At 40.6% G+C, this 21171-nt stretch overlaps 1 protein-coding gene across 10 annotated transcripts in view; it reads left to right on the top strand.

The window, feature by feature from the left end:
* LOC138973189 (hypoxia up-regulated protein 1-like) overlaps window positions 1–19761 on the top strand; it is a 77864-nt gene extending 58103 nt beyond the window's left edge. For 3 of the 10 annotated variants that reach the window (XR_011457906.1, XR_011457909.1, XR_011457907.1), the window contains 6 exons: window positions 141–351; window positions 930–1151; window positions 1578–1905; window positions 2740–2898; window positions 13248–13361; window positions 18479–19761. Coding sequence is in view for 4 of the 10 variants with exons in the window: in XM_070345893.1 (XP_070201994.1) it covers window positions 141–351; window positions 930–1151; window positions 1578–1905; window positions 2740–2898; window positions 13248–13303 (976 nt within the window). In the remaining 6 variants the exon portion in view is untranslated. Of the gene's footprint in view, window positions 1–140; window positions 352–929; window positions 1152–1577; window positions 1906–2739; window positions 2899–3408; window positions 3482–13247; window positions 13368–18478 lie in introns of those variants that run through there. The other 7 variants (XR_011457908.1, XM_070345894.1, XR_011457910.1 and 4 more) reach the window with 7 other exon arrangements.
* Window positions 19762–21171: the final 1410 nt, after the last annotated feature.

The raw sequence follows: 21171 nt of genomic DNA on the forward strand, positions 1-21171 counted from the left end.
ATGTCTGCTCCCTGGACCATGACATGGGCTGTGCCCCCTGACCCGGCCAGAGACCTGGTGGCCCTCTGTATTCCCAGCCTTTTAGTCTCCTCACTTTCTATTTTCCCAACTTTCAACCTTGGGTTTCTTGTGTGTGTCAGGTTGGCTACACTTGCCAAGAAAGACCAGCAGAAGGTGGCTCTGGAGAAGGCCAAGAACGAGCTGGAGGGCTACATCTTTGACTCGCAAGACAAGCTCAGCCAGGAGACCCACGAAGCCTGCTCCACAGAAGAGGAGCGCACATCCATTCTGCAACAGATGTCTGAGGCCTCCGACTGGCTGTATGAGCAACCTGATGATGCAAAGAAAGAGGTAAAAATAAAACTGTGCTTTGCTGAACATGGTTAAAGAAATGAGATGTGTTGTGACAGTTTCACTTGAGCAGCTGAGGACTGTCAGGCTGAAGTTTGGATCTGCCAAACACGTGCAGGCACACAGTATAGCTCTCTGGTATTGAAACATCACTCCATGTGCAATGTTGATGCTAAAAGGAAACTTGTTATGTTGATGTACGCTTATTGTGTATACTGTTTGGTGAGCTTGAAGAGATGATCTGCATCGTTTTAGCTTACTGGCTCAGTAGCTTTGAGACACAATGGTTTCAGGTGAATTTGGATAGGAATCAAAAGCAAGAAAGGTTAGTTATTGGTATTTTTAATTTTTGACAAAAGGTTTAATTTTGTTTTTAGATAGTGTCTGACTGCTGTGTGTTCCTGGCATGCTCTTACAAACCTTTTGGCTTTGTGTTTAGGAAAGCAGATTTTGATGGGGCTATTTATTCAGCCCAAACGCTCACCTATTTGACTACCTTTGCCCCCAAAACTTAATTTGAGTACTAAGTGCACTTGGTTACCTTAACGACAATCTTTATTTCTTTGTGTCTTGTGCAGGTGTACATTGAGAAGCTGAAAGAGCTGAAGGAGCTGATGAAGAACGTGAACCTGCGCGTGTTTGAGCGAGAGGAGCGCCCCAAGGCCCTGGCCGCCCTCAAGCAGCACATCAACCACACCACCGTCTTCCTGGAGACTGTGCGCAACATGACCGACGAGGAGGACCCCATCTTCACCAAGGTCGAGCTGGACACCATGGACAAACTCATCAACGAGACCACCGTCAGTACTTCTGCTTTTCTCTACTCTTCTCTGTACCTCTGTAAGCCCGTCTGCCCTGTGCCATAGAAAATGACCCCCAGTATTTTTGCCGTAAGGTGTCAATGGATACATAGTTTTACTATTGACCTATCTTCCTTTGGTAGGGATGTTTTTGAAAAATGTTGAGAGTTTTCATGTTTTACATGCATGCATGGTGTTTGTTCGCTCTACTATGCATCATTTTCTCTGATCTCTCAGCAGTTTTATACTCGTTATTAAAAGCATAGAGAAAAGAGTTCTTATGTCTGAAATTGTGAATACCAGAGAAACCTGTTGGTAGAATATTTGCTCTACTGTCAGAGAAATGCCTAGCATGAAAATAAAGTTGTGGGTTGGAAAGAACAGCGGTAACAAACTTATTTATCCGCCATTAAAATATTTCAACAGGCCTGGAGAGACCAAGCAGTGAAAGAACAAAGTAAAATCCCAGACCACAAGAACCCTACACTCCTAGTGGAAGCCATTGGTGCCAAAATCTACGCCCTGGAGCGCGAGATGAAATACCTCATCAACAAAGCTAAAAACTATCGCCCCAAGCCCAAAATGAAGAAGGAGGACACTACAACCAAAGGCAACACAACTGACAGCGATAACTCAAAGACACCAAACGAGACAAAGACAGAGGAAGCCACGCAGCCTGCAGGTAAGGACGAAGAAAACGAAGCAACGGTTGAAATAGAGGATGAAGCAACAACTACCACCCCAGAATCCCAAGGTAAGAGAACACTTTACTGTTTAGTACCTTCTTTCTTTGTGCGGTTAAACACACTTACTTTTGTTATTTGAATCTGAATTTGTATGCTTAAAAGAGCGTTTTCAGTTATTTTTTGTTGTATTTTGTTGATTTTGATTCAGTTAAAGTTGCGCTGTTGCTGTTTTAAGATTTTGTTTTCAGTTTAGCCTTCCATTGTTGCACATATAACTTTCTTCTGCTCTCACTTGTGTTAGTACAGGGCTAGTGGTAGTTACAGGGGAAAGTGACGGTGTAGATTGCTGCCTCCCGCGGGTTGGGGGGAAGAATTTACCCGATGCTCCCCAGCATGTCGTAAGAGGCGACTAACGGATTCTGTTTCTCCCTTTACCCTTGTTAAGTGTTTCTTGTATAGAATATAGTCAATTTTTGTAAAGATTTTAGTCAAGCAGTATGTAAGAAATGTTAAGTCCTTTGTACTGGAAACTTGCATTCTCCCAGTAAGGTCATATATTGTACTACGTTGCAAGCCCCTGGAGCAAATTTTTGATTAGTGCTTTTGTGAACAAGAAACAATTGACAAGTGGCTCTATCCCATCTTCCCCCTTTCCCCGTCGCGATATAACCCTTCGTGGTTAAAAACGACGTTAAACACCAAATAAAGAAAGAAAGAAAGGTGTAGATTGCTATGTGGAGATGACGAACTGAAACGTTTTATACATATTTTGGATTTGACCATTTTGTGTCGGTTTACACATATTTCAAGGCTTTTTTTCTCACTGATATAATGAAACTTCTAACACTGTCAGCCCTGTTGTGATAACTGTTGTTTACACTATCTTTCATCTGACTAACCAGAAACGGCCCCTGAGACAGAGAGTAAAGATGAGAAACCAGAAGAGACGGTAGAAAAGCCCAGCACTGACACACAGAGCAAAACTGATAAAACTAGCAAAAAGAAGCGACCTAAGAAAAAACGTGAACAGGAGGAAACGAATGCAGAAACATTAGAAATTGGTGAGTAAGCATGCTAGTATCCTTTTGCTTGGAGGTGGTTCCATTGCTTGAAGTACTGTTCTGTTGTCTTTCGATAAAGAATATTAGGGCTTTTATCAGAGTCTCTTGATCCATTGCATTTTGTCTTGCAAAACTCGGATTCACAATTTGCTGAAATCTTAGTGGCTCTTTTGAATTTTGTTTAGGTTATACATTTTTATTGCATCAGATGCTTTTAGCCTGGGTTTCCTGGCTAAGATTTGCACTGCAAAAGACTTTGCAGTGATCTGATATTCGCTTAGATTCCCTAGATATGTTAGTTATTTTGTTTATGCACATGCCTACAGCCATTTGTGTATCATTGAAAGGAGGCACAAAACCTCAAGTTATTGTATCTTGAAATTTGAAGACAGTCTATGATGTATCTTTGCTGCTAGATTTTCTTGTAAAACATCTAAGAAAAGCTTATGAAAAAGAATAAGAGAGCAACATGTGGTGTGAACAGTGTTGTGTGGCTTTGCTTTTTGGCAGTGAGAGAGGAGAGGAGCACATACCACCCTAGGAATATAGACAGAGATTTATGAATCCCCAACCCCCTTTTCTTGTACGTACACCTTCCTTTATCCTGGATGGGATTGAACATGTATCAAGCTTGACCCCTTTTATATTTACCATGGCATCGTTTTGAACATATTGGTAGTTCCTAAGCAGACACTTTTAAGACATTGATAGATGTAGCTGAATGTACGGTTCGGTGATTTTGGTCATCCCCTGTAGACGTCTAAATGTATCATGTTGTCACGGTAGTTGTTTATGCTTTCATTACTAATGCTATCACTTTGAAGGTTTTTGTCTTTGAGAATTGTACAGTGGAACCCCTATTTTAAGGGGAGACAGGGTAGGCGGGCACTTTTTTTATTTATTTTGGAAACAGTTTGCTGCTTGTTTGATTTTTGCAAGCAGAATAACCTAATTAAGGGAAACCATTTTAAATTTTGAGTGAAAAGCAATTTTTGACTCACATGCGAAGCAAAAGTGAGTCTATGTACTCACCCGAGTCGTCCGTCCGTCCGTCCGTCCGTCCGTCCGGACGTCCGTCCGTCCGTCCGGACGTCCGTCCGTCCGTCCGGAAAACTTTAACGTTGGATATTTCTTGGACACTATTCAGTCTATCAGTACCAAATTTGGTAAGATGGTGTATGATGACAAGGCCCCAAAAAACATACATAGCATCTTGACCTTGCTTCAAGGTCAAGGTCGCAGGGGCCATAAATGTTGCCTAAAAAACAGCTATTTTTCATATTTTTCCCATTTTCTCTGAAGTTTTTGAGATTCAATACCTCACCTATATATGATATATAGGGCAAAGTAAGCCCCATCTTTTGATACCAGTTTGGTTTACCTTGCTTCAAGGTCAAGGTCACAGGAGCTCTTCAAAGTTGGATTGTATGCATATTTTGAAGTGACCTTGACCCTGAACTATGGAAGATAACTGTTTCAAACTTAAAAATTATGTGGGGCACATGTTATGCTTTCATCATGAGACACATTCGGTCACATATGATCAAGGTCAAGGTCACTTTGACCCTTATGAAATGTGACCAAAATAAGGTAGTGAACCACTAAAAGTGACCATATCTCATGGTAGAAAGAGCCAATAAGCACCATTGTACTTCCTATGTCTTGAATTAACAGCTTTGTGTTGCATGACCTTGGATGACCTTGACCTTGGGTCAAGGTCACATGTATTTTGGTAGGAAAAATGTGTAAAGCATGTGAGTCGTATGGGCTTTGCCCTTCTTGTTGGGGGTTTTATTCACCAAAATGTGAGAAAAACGTTATAAAATGTGCTTTTTTTAAAATGTTGCAGTTTGTGAACCAGTGCATGTTTTGATCCAATTTTTCTTCTTTGCAGCAATATGTGTGTGTTTAATAATTCTGTGCATCGAAAAGCATTTCTAAGCAATATATTATTTTAATTTAGCATTTTCAGTTACCGGTTCAGTTCTGATAAGAAAAATACATGAGATCCTAACTGTCAGACTCATAAAAACCCAACCAATGCACTGAACTCTTATTCCATGCACAGAACTGATGCTGTACAACTCATAAACAACATATACAAAAACTGAACAAATCCATCAAGCCTTTCAAAAGTTGCAACATTTTAATTGTAGCGTTTTGTCTGAAAATTACATTCAGAGAAAACAGCATTTTAAAGATTTGAACCAGTACATACAAAAACAAGTAGCACAGTGCACCCTGAATTCATATGTTTTTATCAGAATGACCACTTTACTATGATGGGGAAATGATTTGACGATCAAATTATCCGGACTTTTTTTAAAAAATCATTTGAAAACTCATCTATGTTAGTGCAGATATGAATCAAAACGAAACTGTCGGACTCATAAAAACACAAGGAATCCACTGTATTCTTATTCCATGCACAGAAATGGTGCTTCACAAATCATAAACAACATATACAAAATTGGAACAAATCCATCTAGCCATTCAAAAGTTACAACATTTTAATTACCACATTTTGTCTCAAATTACATGTAGAGAAAACAGCATGTAAAAGAGTCTCACTAGTACCCCGGTAAACTAGTACCACAGTAGAGCTTGAATTAATGGGGTGGTTTTTTTTAACCAGAATAACACTTTAACTATGAAGGGGAAATGATTTGATAATCAAATTATCAGATTTTTTTAATTTAAAAAAAAATCATATGAAAACATTAAAAAAGTCAATTATCTGTGTTTGTGCTGATATGAAAATATTGATCAGAACCAAACTGTCAGACTCATAAAAACCCAACGGATGCACTGATTTCTTATTCCATTGCATAGAAATGATGCTTCACAAATCATCGACAGCATTACATAATTATATATACACAAATGGAACAAAGCTGTCAAGCCATTCAAAAGTTGCAACATTTTAATTACAGTATTTCTGTGCTCAATCCTAACACTGCAGTACATTTCTGTAAAGCTGAATGTCCCTTTCCATGTACCAACATGGTCATACGCGGATTATTTTAAATGCAACTTTACCACCCGAAGCGTTGCAAACACTGGGAGAAGAGTAAACAACTGCAGACTTGAATGGACACTCATATGCACTCCAGATGCAGGGCCTGTGCAAATCCTTGGGCTGATGCATCACCTTCTTTCATAATCAGACTGCTATCAGACAAGCATTCAGTACAGGATACATGTATAGACCTTTCAGCAATAGATTGAGCTGATCAATGTTGACAAAAGCCCAACACATGTCAGCGGAGTGACGTTGCACAGTACCAGTATCCATATCTGCTTGTGATGGGTCAGAAGATGGCAAAGTATCTGTATCTTCTTATGGTTGGTCAGAAGATGGCAAAGCTGATGTTTCTGCTGTGGAAGAGGGTAGTTCCGGTTTAGCAAACTTTTCCATCAGGTCAATCTTTCTCCTCGCTGCCACCACAGGAGGACTGGCTCTCCCCTTGCTCCAACCTAATAAATACACAAACACTGATTTAATATTTGATACAACTGTCCATGGTTTTTGTTTGTAATAAGCTGCAAAATTTAAGACTCAATATAAACGTCAACAAGTGCTTGTACTTTATTTTGCAAATGACCATGTTACATGGGGTGTACCTCAACTTTTTGGCTAGGCCGGTAAATCAGAAATCCCAATCAGCCCCCAACCACTGAACCAGGCGGGTTTTCTTACAACCACCTCAGCGGCTCGTACCCACATATGTCGGTTGACGAACACACACACACACACACACACAAAAGACATTCATTAATTGGCCCCTATCACAAAATTTACATGTCAAGTTTACTATCACAATCACATACACACAGGAACTAATACTGAAACTAGCTGAATTATTTTCTTTCTTTCTTTCTTTCTTTTCATATTTTTCTTTTAAAATTAATTTATTTCAATCAATCAATCAATCAATCAATGAGTCTTATATCGCGCATATTCCGTGGGTACAGTTCTAGGCGCTCTGCAGTGATGCCGTGTGAGATGAAATTTTATACGGCCAGTAGATTGCAGCCATTTCGGCGCATATTTACCTTTCACGGCCTATTATTCCAAGTGACACGGGTATGGGTAGACAATTATTAACTGTGCCTAAGCAATTTTGCCAGGAAAGACCCTTTTGTCAATCGTGGGATCTTTAACGTGCACACCCAATGTAGTGTACACGGGGGGAGGTTCGGACACCGAAGAGAGTCTGCACACAAAGTTGACTCTGTGAAATAAATTTCCGCCGAACCTGGGATCGAACTCACGCTGACAGCGGCCAACTGAATACAAATCCAGCGCGCTACCAACTGAGCTATATCCCCGCCCCACATTACATCACACTTGCTATGTATTTGCTTGTTTCTTGTCTTTTGTCTGTTTTGTGTGTGTGTGTGTGTGTGTTCTGTGTGTGTGTATACATTTTCAGATTTCCTAAACCTAGCACTGTTTGCAGGTGATCTTTATGCTTTTGATTCATGAGTTGCATCCCCAGTCCTTTAGTTTAACTCTTTTTTTTTTCTTTGGTGAAGTAAATTGGATCTATTTTTTTATTCCTTAGTTAATGGAAAAGATTTGACAACAATATTGCTGTCAATGATAGGTTGGTCAGCCATGCTGGTGTAAACCAATCCTTTAGAATTAGAGAACGCTCTCTAGTAGGGTACTTATTTTCCTACGGTCAATGACCAGAAACAAAAACTGTGTCAGTCGTACATCGCTCAGATGCTGCTTCTCAGTTTGACCCCAGACAAAGAATAATGATGACATGTTACACCATAGTAAGCTCTCAAGGACTGGCCAGCGAAGAACAATAAAATAGGGGTTGTGAAGACGATATCACAGAGATGATCGAGGGAGGGAGGGAGGGGGGGGGGGGGGGGGGGGGTGCGACGGCGGCATGGTCAGTAAATTGGATCAAGAAACACGCAAAATACTTCAGACACAAACTGTTTATCATTTACCTGCAAACCCTAACACATTCTTACAACAACAACAACATAACAATGTGCAATAAATCACGTTGTCAAACAAACAAGATCGAAAAGAGAAAGAAGCAAAACCCACCTCGTCGAGTCAAGAATCTTAGAATGTCGTCTGCTTCAATACGATAATGTTGGTTAATTTCGGAGTGTTGTTACTTCCTTCTACTGTTCGCTGCTGCTGGTTCATCTTTCTCTGATATTTCTTGCCACTATGCCGAACATTTCCAATGTTAGGGTTGTTCTCCGCAGCTCAAAACTTTGAAAAATGCTGCTGAATCGGTGAAAACGTCATGGATTTGTTGACACCGGGGGACTGATAAGTTGTCTACTGCGCTTGCGCCAAATGCCTTTGACCTACATATATTTGCATATATTAATTCCGGGGTTTCGGTTGGAACGGATTCTCTCTCTTTGTGCCTATGTCAACGGAAATTCCCCAACGGTGATGACGTCATCTTGAAGAACGGAAATTTCCACACAGTTTGAACAGCGAAGGGTCATGTCATGTGCGCACATTTACCAGCACGGAGTATCCAAAGTTGACCATTTTTTCGATTTTTTTTATAAAACACAGACAAAAACAACAAAACATCGGTTTGAAAATGGTTTTATTTACATGAATACATGTCTAAAATGACAAAAGCAGATTATTGAATGCATTCCAGGATGTTCAAAGGTGTGAAAAATGCAACAACCCCAAAAAGGTGTATGAGACCAAAAATAACTCATTTTGCCTACCCGGTCTGCCCTTAACACTTTCGTGACGGGAGGCGACTATATTAGTAATAACGCTGCAACGCCCACGGACGGGAAGCGACTATTTTAGTATTAGACATACAAGGTACACGACTCGTGATTGCTTCCCGGTTTTTGAAGCTTGCAGTAAATTGAGTTGTTTCCCTTGATACACGTGGTTTTCTCTTCCGGCTTGATCAAATTAATGCAGATTTGCGTGGTGTTTTCGAACAAAAAAAATGAATCGAAGGCGAGCCTTGTCACGGGAGGAGATTCTCCGGATGTTGGATCTTGAGGATCCTGTAGATCATGATACATCGTGTCGTTTTAGCCTCAAGAAAGCGATAATAGCAGTGATATTGAGGAAGAAACAGTCCCGTTGTTGCTAGTACGAGTCGGCAACTACACGTGGTAGGGGGTGATACTGCTAGACGAACATGTATATCTCGGAATCGTGCAGGAGCTATGGGGGCGTGGCAGCACTGATAACAATGGATGGCTGGAGCCTTCAAATCCTTTTGGAATTGTTCATAGGTGGACAGTTGGTACTTTGTTGTGAAAATGTGACTTATATTCAATATGGATTACCTAGACATCATTTGGTGAGTGTTACAGTTTTGTTTCATTTGAGTCAGGATGCTGTGAGTGAATGCGTGATTTGCTTGTTTTTTTCTTTGTACTGTCTCCTTATTTCTGTGTACAATGTTAACAATATTTCAGCTAATTCATAGGTTTTACACCTTGTTTGGTTATAACATTATTAATAATACTTTCTGTTAAAAAATAACTTTTAAAAAAAGCAGTGGAAAATAAAACACACACAAAAAAACGTTAAAAAACACAAATTATCCCCCTTTCACCCCCCTTTCACCCCCCTTTCACCCCCCTTTGCTAAAACAAATCGCGTGACAAACTTATAAATAGCACGACTGAACGGGGCATCCATTTTTGAATTAGTACACAAAATTTGGTGGTGATTGGACTTAATTCAAGCTTGCTAGACAGATTTCTTTACAGTTACTGATTTTTGGGAAGTTTCTTGGTGGCAAGCTTGGGCAGGCAGGACGTTAACGCCGTGGCAGTGCTAGTCACAATAGTGTTAAGACTTCCAAAAATCTGATAAAATCAAGTCTTAAAAAGTGAGGGAATCTGAAAATGGGGGTAAAGTTACAGAGGTTATGAACAGAAAATCTGAGAAAACGGGCCTTAAAAGGGAGGGAGTCTTAAAAGGGAGGTTCCACTGTATTCATAACTAGTTCAGCTGATGAAACAAGGGGGCACTTCTTGTTTTGTTCTTTCTAATCTGTTAGTACTCTAGAGCTGACCAGTACAATGTACAAAGTTCAAGGCCCCACCCAGTCACACAGTTCAAGAGAATACTGTAGAACACATAAGTGTAATAGCGAAGGGATAACTGACATTAGGCAGGGGCGGGGATGTAGCTCAGTCGGTAGCGCGCTGGATTTGTATCCAGTTGGCCGCTGTCAGCGTGAGTTCGTCCCCACGTTCGGCGAGAGATTTATTTCTCAGAGTCAACTTTGTGTGCAGACTCTCCTCGGTGTCCGAAACCCCCCGTGTGTACACGCAAGCACAAGACCAAGTGCGCACGAAAAAGATCCTGTAATCCATATCAGAGTTCGGTGGGTTATAGAAACACGAAAATACCCAGCATGCTTCCTCCGAAAGCGGCGTATGGCTGCCTAAATGGCGGGGTAAAAACGGTCATACACGTAAAATTCCACTCGTGCAAAAACACGAGTGTACGTGGGAGTTTCAGCCCACGAACGCAGAAGAAGACTGACATTAGGAGAGCAAAAACCATCACAGGAAACTTGAATTGGTTGTGCTTATTGGTTGGCAGTTTATTTTCAGTATTTTGATATTTTAGCCTGTGGAATACTAACATGATTGGTTAACACTTTATCCTTGTTTGCTGATTTTTTTGTTTTGTTTTTCTGTTTGTTTACTGGATGATATGTATTGATTAACCTACTCAGTCAGTCCTAGCGTTAGCACACGATACCTTAAAACTTCAGAAACATTTGCTTGGATGAATGTGAAACCATTGCCTGGTGTATTAACTGAGTGGCTAGGCTAGTACATCTATAGGTAAATTAAAACCTTTTAGTTTACTAAGTAGTGTGTGAATACTAATCAAATCGCCTGCATTCAGGCCTATCCGTGTGCGTCGTTTATAGTATCATGTTTGAAATCTGCAAATTAAATGGTGATCTGGCTGTGGCAACAGGGATCGCTTTTTGACTCACATGCGAAGCAAAAGTGAGTCTATGTACTCACCCGAGTCGTCCGTCCGTCCCCCCCCCCCCCCCCCCCCCCCCGTCCGGCCGTCCGGCCGTCCGGAAAACTTTAACGTTGGATATTTCTTGGACACTATTCAGTCTATCAGTACCAAATTTGGCAAGATGGTGTATGATGACAAGGCCCCAAAAAACATACATAGCATCTTGACCTTGCTTCAAGGTCAAGGTCGCAGGGGCCATAAATGTTGTCTAAAAAACAGCTATTTTTCACTTTTTTCCCATTAATTTTCAGGGTTCCTGCAGGGCAGAGCTGATACAATTCAATGAGTTTTCAAGGACATTTCCAGGACCAAAAAATGCTTTTCAAGGACATGATTTTCCCCAAATTAATGCCGCAAAGCACCAAGTTTACCTTCAGTTTTTCAAGTCTGCAAACTATTAGTCATTCCGTAGTTGTTTCCCTTGCCAACTTCCGGGAAGGGAAGCAACTACAGGTGACTAGTAATAGTTAGTTCGTCTGCTTTCGTTTTCACTCGATCTTTTATTCTCCCAAAATGTGTGTACTGTATTTGAGGAAAAAAAAGGGGGTTGCATTTTTTTAAAAATAAGACAAGCTGCTGACGAAATGTATAGGCAACAATTTGGAAAAATCAATTACTTTTCAATGACTATTTAACAAAACTCTATTTTCAAGCACTTTTCAAGGCCTGGAAAAGGTTTTCCAATTTTCAAGGAGTTTTCCAGGGTTCAAGGACTCTGTACGAACCCTGCCATTTTCTCTGAAGTTTGAGATTTAATACCTCACCTATATATGATATATAGGGCAAAGTAAGCCCCATCTTTTGATACCAGTTTGGTTTACCTTGCTTCAAGGTCAAGGTCACAGGAGCTCTTCAAAGTTGGATTGTATACATATTTTGAAGTGACCTTGACCCTGAACTATGGAAGATAACTGTTTCAAACTTAAAAATTATGTGGGGCACATGTTATGCTTTCATCATGAGACACATTTGGTCACATATGATCAAGGTCAAGGTCACTTTGACCCTTATGAAATGTGACCAAAATAAGGTAGTGAACCACTAAAAGTGACCATATCTCATGGTAGAAAGAGCCAATAAGCACCATTGTACTTCGTATGTCTTGAATTAACAGCTTTGTGTTGCATGACCTTGGATGACCTTGACTCAAGGTCACATGTATTTTGGTAGGAAAAATGTGTAAAGCAGTATGATGTCATTGCTAGGTTTAGCTGAAGGTCAAGGTCATGTAAAGGTCAAGGTCAAGCATGTGAGTCGTATGGGCTTTGCCCTTCTTGTTCTTTTAACAAAGTAACAATAATAAGTTCTGATAATATGGCCATTTGCAGCTGCTAGCTTGTGGTATTGATAGTCACCATCTCTTCTACGTTCTATATTTTTTTCATGTAGGTAAATTCCTTAAAGGCACGGTAAGCCTCCCGTAAACCATCACAAATACTGTCAGGCTTTTACACACAGTACAAACACCCTTTCATTTAAACACTCACCGCTTGAGAACATCCTATGTGCCCTCCGTAAAGAGCGAGCAATTTTCAAAGAATTTATTTTTGCGTGGTTTATCTTGCCCCTGAGCCATCGTGTGATCCAGGTTCCCTTTTTCACAATGTAGTCGTCAGTTAGTAATTTGAATGCGACTCGCTGTGAGCTTATCTGCAATAGCACGTTATTATGTACCTCTGACTGTGCACGAAACAAACGGATGTGGTTCAAAAGAACTCATTTTGTGTAATTTGTGAGTGTTTTTCACCAATTGCTGTCTTTGTTTTATCAACTAGAACTGCTCTTTTTTTTCTCCCCTTTTCTGTCTTGTTTCCATCTCGTTTTTGCATTTCTGGCCTTTTTTTTCCCCCTCATTTTTGCAGTTCTGTCTTTTTTCCAATTTCCTTCTTTCTTTTTGAGAAAAGATCTAAAACTCTTGTCTATTGACAACCCTGTACTAGTCCCTGCTGTGTTTGCATGCTGTTGCATGCACTGAATATCTACCCTAAGTGAGTGACCTTCCCGGCACTTGTTTTCTGATAGTTTTACTTTAGAAGAGCCCAGAAAAGATTTAAACTGCAGTGACTAATGTTCAGTGGAGTGAATATTCGTTTGCAACAAATCAGCGATTGAGTGTAATATAATAGCATATATTTTGTGAATAATGATTTATTCCTGATTAATATCAGGAATAAATAATTATTCACAAAATATATGCTATTATATTACACTCAATCACTATTATATTACACTCAAACCTTTGTTTGTTCACTGCTATGTGTGTGGGTGAATTTTATTTTTTTTCCGGTCTTACTTAACGAGTCTTCCTCTTCTGTTTCAGGCTCAGACGACCTTCCAGCTGATGGGAGTGATACAGATAAGCACACAGAATTATAACACAGGCCTTAGTGTTCACAATAGTTTGGCTTTAGATTCTCATCACATGTTTTGAACAACAAATGTGACCGGATCTGACAAAATGGTAGATAACCCGATTTTTGGAAAATTTTAGATATGCATATCATCTGAAAGCTTAGAAAACAAGCTTTCATGTGATGTTTGAATGAAAAGGATACTCCCAAAAATGAAGACTCAGGAGCAGTTTGAAATACGGGTATTAATGGCGGCCATTTTGAGGAAATTGGATTAAAGTTTGGACACATTCAACAGCGAAGAGTCCCTAGCAACCATGCTTAAATTTCGTTCTAATGGAATAAAATGTGTACAGAGTACACTAAACAACAGTGTTATGCTTGTTTCCATGGTGATTTTGCATCACTGTAGGATTTGTGAGATTTTTAAAGTACAGTTGATAGTGTGATTCGAGAAACTATGTCTCACCAAAATAGTAGTCAAAATTATCCATGCTCTTCCATAAAATACATAATGCTTTTAAGCCATGTGCAACTTAAACCTTCTCTCAAATAATTCATTGTCTTAGTTTGTAAAGCATAAGCTTGATATTTTAAGTATTAGGCCCTATTATTAAAGTTCATTTTTACGAACCGAAACAATAAGTCACAGAGTACTGATCTGACTTGGGTTTTATTTGTGGTTACTTGAGTGAACTTAAATATGAACGATACATCAATCTCATTAAAACATGAATATTTCAAACGAATCAGAATGGTTGAAGTCGATTGTCCTCCATACAATAAATATACAATTTAATTGAAGATAAAACTAAGGAAAAAGTAGTGCAAGCAAAATTTTCCCACTGAAAACCGAAACAGAAAAGAGAGAGAGAGAGAGAGAGAGAGAGAGAGAGAGAGAGAGAGAGAGAGAGAGAGAGAGAGAGAGAGGGAGAGAGAGAGAGAGAGGGGGGGGTGCAGCTTTGAGTCTAGAAGGCAACAGCTGTAACTGTCAGAGAACCAGGTCGAACAGACGAATGTACTGGCAAATACTTTGAACAGAGGTAAGTTTATAATCTAATAATTTTTGTATCAGCATTTTGCTTTGCTATTCCTTACCGTTATCCTTCAACTACACACAACAGGTTTGAAAGCAAAGAGTCTCAATAATCCTGATTCACAAGTCAATCCAAATAATAAACACAATGAACTTCATGATTGCACAGATCTGAAGTCAAGCCAGTTCCATTATTTAAAATGTCACTCCAGTGATCCTTAAACTTGAAAACATTTACTGCCACAAAGTCCCGGTAGCATCACAGTGTGTAGCCAATGTAGTGTACACAAAAATGTACTACAATATAAACCATATACTATGAGTAGATCTATAGAAAGCAGGTTAGTTGGGGGGGGGGGGGGGGTGGACACATCACATCCCTCTTGTCCTCGCGCACAAACTCACGAATCTGGGGGAACAGGTATGTTTGTCGCTCACGCGAGAGTCCGGGGGTGGGCAGAATCAGTGGCATGTCTGCCAAGGCTCAGAAAGCTTCCCGGCTGACCAGCAGGTTCCGCTGCTCCTCAACGTCAGCCAGAGACATCTTCACAAAGACACAGTCAGGGTGCTGGTGTGACATTCTGAAGTGGGCAAACTTCAGCATGCCAGGCAGGCGCTTGAACGCTGGCTTGAGGAAGGTCTGCCAGTCGTACGTGTTGACAAGAGTAGAGCCATCCTCCCTGCCGACTAGCTGTGGAATGTTAACGTGGCTCACTGCTGTGCTCTCTCGCACGACCTCGCACAAATCATCGAGGCTGTCGGCAGGACACCTCGGATCGCCGGAAACTTCTTTAGCAGGCCAAAGGCCCAGTCGGGGGCAAACTTTGTATGCCCGGCTGGCATGAAGTGTACATTGATCTCTGTGTGAAGGCCTTTCATGACGCGCCAGATCAGGTACCACATTACAAAGTTATGTTTGTTCTGCCCTGAACAGTTGTCACAATGCAGACTGAGCACTTGCTCTCCTAGTCCGTATTTCTCGAAGAAGAAGTGGAAGTAGCTGATTACAGCAGTGGACCCTTTACTGCAGTTGACGCTTTTGTCGACAAGAAAGTTGACTTGTTGAGGGATGGCCTCACAGTTGACACAGAAGATGGCACATTTCCTCGGCACCAGGAAATACATTGGGCCCGGTTGTGCAGCGTTACTTGGAAGATGCACCTGCTGCGCAAAATCAAAGCTATAATGAACAGCAATGGGGCGTGAGTTTGGGGCAGTCTCCGTGAGAGCGGTCAATCCAATCCCCTGGACAGCCGTCTTGCACTGGGCTATTTCATCCTTGTAGAATTGACGCTCTGCAACCACTATACTCAAGTGTCGCTGTTGCTACAGCGTAAGTTCACCCTTCTCTTCGTCGGTCAGGTTTGCACCGCGAAATATCTTGGTGTTGTTGCTTTGGCACCTCCAACACAAATCCGTCATTGGTCTGCATAACTTGAGGGTGTCCTGGAACAAATTAATATCAATCATCACATAACACGATCACTCACTTTCCTTTGCTAATAGTTGGTCAATAATAGGTGTGACTTGTAATAATTCTATCTTTGATATGTTATGACTAAAATTAATTGAATCTAGTTTTGAAGAAATACAAAAAATGTAGAAAAAAACGAATAACACACGTACACATTGAATGCACAGTGCCCTGCAGTGTCATTACAAATAAATCTGTAATTATTATTTATTTTTGAACACAAGCATACATAGCCAGCAGACGCCCAATCAGTACTAAAATTAGTGATACATAATACACAACTTACATTATGTTAAGGCAAAAAAAAAGAGGTCTGTTTACGGTAACATAGGCCAAAAAAAATAGGGTCGGTAGGTCGGGATTATTATTTTTTCTTCCTTCCAAAAAACCATATTTTTACGTTATTTTGCACACAAAAAAAAGAAAACATTTATTTCTTTTTATTTTTTTTTCAAATGCCAAAAAAGTCTAGGGTTGCGCGAAAAAAATAGGGTCGGTCGGGTTACCGTTAACAGACTATTTTTTTTGTTGGTCTAAGGTAAACACAGAATCAGCAAACAAGAACAAAATAGCAACGCTGCAAAGACCAATCATGACATACATACACAAAATATTGGTTCACCCCGTCCCATGTATAGTCACATGCACCACACACCACATGCACACACACACACACACACACACACACACACACACACACACACACACACACACACACACACATAATTATACACATGGCCAAACATTCACACACATGCACAGGCACACACACGGGAAAACACACGCTGCCTTCAGCACACACACACACACACAGGCTACCAGTAAGTTCGTCACACGGTAGATTCGTCACCTATGACGAAGTTACCGGCAGGGGTGGGCGGGTATTTATGCTAAAGAGCTTATGCTTTCAGATGTTTGATTTGTGGGAGAGATTCAAGATTCACATTTTTTAGAGAGAGAGAGAGAGAGAGAGAGAGGAGAGAGAGAGAGAGAGAGAGGGAGAGAGAGAGAGAGTGTGTATATGTGTGTGAGAGAGACTGAGAGAGAGAGAGAGGGAGAGAGAGAGAGTGTGTGTGTGTGTGTGTGTGTGAGAGAGAGAGAGAGGGAGAGAGAGATAGAGTGTGTGTCAGTGAGAGAGAGAGACAAAGAGAGAGGGAGAGAGAGAGAGAATAAGTGTGTGTGTGTGTGAGAGAGAGAGAGAGACAGAGAGAGAGAGAGAGAGAGAGAGAGAGAGAGAGACCGACGTACATACACCCACATCCATGACACGCACGCACACACACGACACACACACGCACGTACACACGCACTGACAAACACTCACACACTGACCATCGCACATACACACACACACTAAAACACACTGACATGACACACACACACACGCACGTACACACGCATAAACACTCACACACTCACTAACACACACACGACTTCAACCTCACTGTCAAGGAGGCAGAGAAACTCGGACTACTGTGGCGAAGTTACTGTGGCGAAGTTACCGGGACCGGTGACGAATCTACCGTGTGACGAACTTACTGGTAGCCCACACACACACACACACACACACACACACACACACACATTCTTTGAAAATGAGAAGCACATCCGGCATACAATCATGTGCAGTCATTCAAAACATGGAGGAAAACAACACCTGAAGAAATGATAGAAAAGGGGTAAGGAGTAAGAGCTTACCTTGATCTGTTTACAGTTACATGAAAACTGCCTCAGCATTTGTAGCAACTCTGGTGGCGGTACACCATTACAGTCGTCCATTTGCTCGTCGCCTGGTCCACTGATGCGAACAATGGGTTCCTCGATTTCGTCTCCGACATCGTCAAATTCCGATTCGGCCAGAAAAAAGTTGTCAGGCAGCTGGTTTTCAGTTCGACGTCGTTCGTCATCGTCGCTCTCACTGTCACAATCGCTTGACTCGCTATCGCCTTCTGGACGCTCACTACACTGATTCCCGTCAGAGAGAAAGTAATCGTCAATCAACGACTTCAATTCTTCTCCTTCCGCATCGAAAATGTTTCCTGCTTTGCAAGAATTCAGCAGAAATGCTAATCTTTTCTCCATGTTCGCAGTCAATCGCAACCATAGAATGATAGATCTATGATCGCAACATACGAACACAAGCGATAGAGAGGCATTACTTCCCTTTAAGACCGCTTCGACCAATCACGAGTGCTGTTTCAGCCGAGAACGGACATTGTTACCAAGGAAGTTTTTGAAAGTGACTTCTGATTGGTAGAAGCCTCTTTCTTGTGTACGCCCAAAGAATTGCGTGTTAAACCAGAGATACTGTAGCAGATCTCTGGTTAAACTTCATGGTTAGCCAACATGATTTAACCTAGAAGCTGGTTTAAAAATAGACACAGTGACCTTTCGAACGCTATACGACATGATGGGGTTCTGTAAAGGATTATGCTGTCATTCTTGTTGAAAAGTCGGTCAATTATAGCGTCCTTTGTCTTTATTTAGAGCATGGTAGGTTGATTAAATATCGATTTGGAGGCATTTATAAGCCACTGACATCCAAAAACAGGCAAATATGTGTGTAGAAGTGTCAAAACTATCCCCAAATGCCAACAACCCAATTCTCCCATAATTGACCTACATTGGTATATTCAATGTATCTCAAAAGAGGTTCCCGCGGCTTATCTACCATTTTGTCAGATCCGGTCACAAATAAGAAAGAAAAAAGTCTTCAGTTGAGTGAATTGAGGTTTCAAACATGAAGTTTTCTCATCTTAAACATTTTGATGCGATGGTAAATGTTTGATTATTTCAGCAAATGAAATAGTTTTAAAAAAAAAAGAGAAAAAAAAAAGTGTGTGTGTGTGGATGTTCTGTTTGTGATAGACTACTGTGACGTTTCCCTGACTGTTACTTAAAAAAGTTTGAAATGAAGCATGCTAAATGGACAGAAAAATTGTATGTCTGCTTTTTGAGATTCATTTTGTAATTTTTTTGTTCTTGCCTCATCCGTACCGTCAGAAATTTCAGCACCACATTATTCCTTTTGTGTTCTTTCTGTTTTTTTGTTGTTGTTTTCTTTTAGGTTGGGTAGGGAATTTGTTCAATAGAGCAGTAGCGAGGATACTGGAGCCATGATCTTTGTATTTTACATTGCACTTCTGAAAAGTTCAGAAGGCACAGATTGGACAGACTTACTTCTAATTGTACTGAAAGCAACATACAATCAGAAAGGAAGAAAAAATCCCACCATTACAACAAAGATCGACTTGAAAATATGTTAAATTTATGATGCATTTGTGGTGATTTTGACATTTATCTGTCTGTTTTTTTGTTGTTGTCTTGATGTTCTTGTGCATTTTTCTGTTCTCTGTGGTGTTGTAAATGTTACATGTATTAGACTTTCTAGTGTAGAGAAGAATGGTTGAAAGCAAGATGTTGTACATGTTCACATTGGCATATTTGGTGCGTGCAATTGTTATCATTCAACGTTACTTATCAAGGACCACAGTTTTCATGTTGTGTTGGAGACACAGCAATTCGATAGACAAACAAGATATTTATCTGTAAATTACAGATATAGAAATTGTGCCCCTTTGCCTTGTCGGGGCAAACGTTGAAAACTTGGACCTATTCTATTTATTCTGTGGGAAAAATTTGGAGTTTTTGAGTTTTCTGTTAAATGTGCTTTCTTGTTGTTCGCATTTCTGCCTTAACACAGGCATCTGTTACATGTGTACATGAGCACGTTTAAATGTGTCTGGTTTCTTGGATAAAGGTGTGGGTACATGGATAAATGTGAACATTTCAGGCTCAGACATATGGTGTACGGTGATACTGAACAAAGGTGTGGACTAATATGACTGTCTTGTTTTTGATGTTCATTATGTTCATTGTTTTTTTGGAAAAAGGACTCTGAAAGTTTTATGAATGTTATATTTTCCAGTGAAAATGCTGGTCCAAAGTTAAAAATAAATTATTAAAAAAAGAACATTTCAGAGAGTTGTGTGTGAGAGAGAAAGAAAAAGAGCAAACAGTGACGAGTGTGTGCGACATGAGAAGAGAAAGAGGCACAAGTAAATAAACCAAAACTTGCACAGGTGAATTGTAACTGTACATACTTTATTTCTTTTTAATACATGATTTGACGTCAGGTAGGCAACCCACAATATGCAGGTCATCAAAGTCTAACAAGACCACCAAATCTATTTGTGAATTATTCACAAGTTTGCATATTTATTATGATCGCTTCACATATTTGAATCATAATCTTTAGATTGGAATTGTAGTTCCAATGTGTCTGTATCAAGTTCACGATACCACGCATCCGCTGACACGACAGCTTGCACAACATGAAGCACATACTAGTGAAGCGAGTAACTAAGCATCAAATTAATAAACGAAGGTCCTATCCTTGCAGAACAAAAAAAGTCACTTTTTTTGTTAACGAACATGCCAGTGTGACTTTCAGACTCGCAGCCCCACCAACATGCTACCAAGTTCGTTTAGTTTGCAACACAGATAAATGTCCAAAATGTGTCCTTAAAACTGGTATGCTAACGAAAAAGGTAAGGCCAGCAGACTAGCCAAACTTTTCATTACTTCAACCTTCTAGGTGGGATAAGCAAACATTATTCTACAGGCAACTGTTGAAACCAAACATCTCTTCAACAAAAGAGCATTAAATTTTTTTTTTTTTTTAATGGTCATGAGCTTTTCTAACGGCATTGAATTAACAGAAGGACAAAAGCATTGGGGTACCGAAGCGTCCCGGTGCCGAAGCATCCCGGTACCGAAGCGTCCCACTATAACGCGTCACAGGGGTACCGGGACGCTTTGGTACCGGGACGCTCCCGCGCAGTAGGGCACGAAGCGTCCCGGTGCCGAAGCGTCCCGGTACCAGTCACCACGCACATCCTCGGCTCGCATGCCAATGTATTATATAGCAAAGGGAATGCCTGTAATTCACTTGGTCTTAAACGTGCACAAGACAAAAACTTTCATACTGGGGGAGCGAGCCAGTCTGAAGAGTACTCGGGTCCAGCGTGAGCGTTCTTTATTACCCAAATGAACCCAAACAAACCCAAATGATACAATTTAAAAGTCGGAGGCAGAACTGAAAAGACTTTTTCCGACGCTCACGCTTAGTGAAGCCAGAAAGCGTGTGTGATAAGACATATCCCTCTTGTGAACGGAAGCCTACGGACTTTTCCCCCGAACTTGTCCACACGGGTACAGTATTTCCAAATTGGTGTGTTGTGAGTACAGATCTAAAGTAAAGTTAGGGAAAAGTTGGACAAAAAGTGATTTTTTTTTTACCGAAAGAAAATCAAGGTCTGTGCAAAATTAAAAAAATCAGTGAAGTCAAGGTCAAATCAAGGTCAAGATTAAATTTTTAAAA

This window comes from Littorina saxatilis, linkage group LG8 (assembly GCF_037325665.1).
Source record: "Littorina saxatilis isolate snail1 linkage group LG8, US_GU_Lsax_2.0, whole genome shotgun sequence".
Lineage (NCBI taxonomy): Eukaryota > Metazoa > Mollusca > Gastropoda > Littorinimorpha > Littorinidae > Littorina > Littorina saxatilis.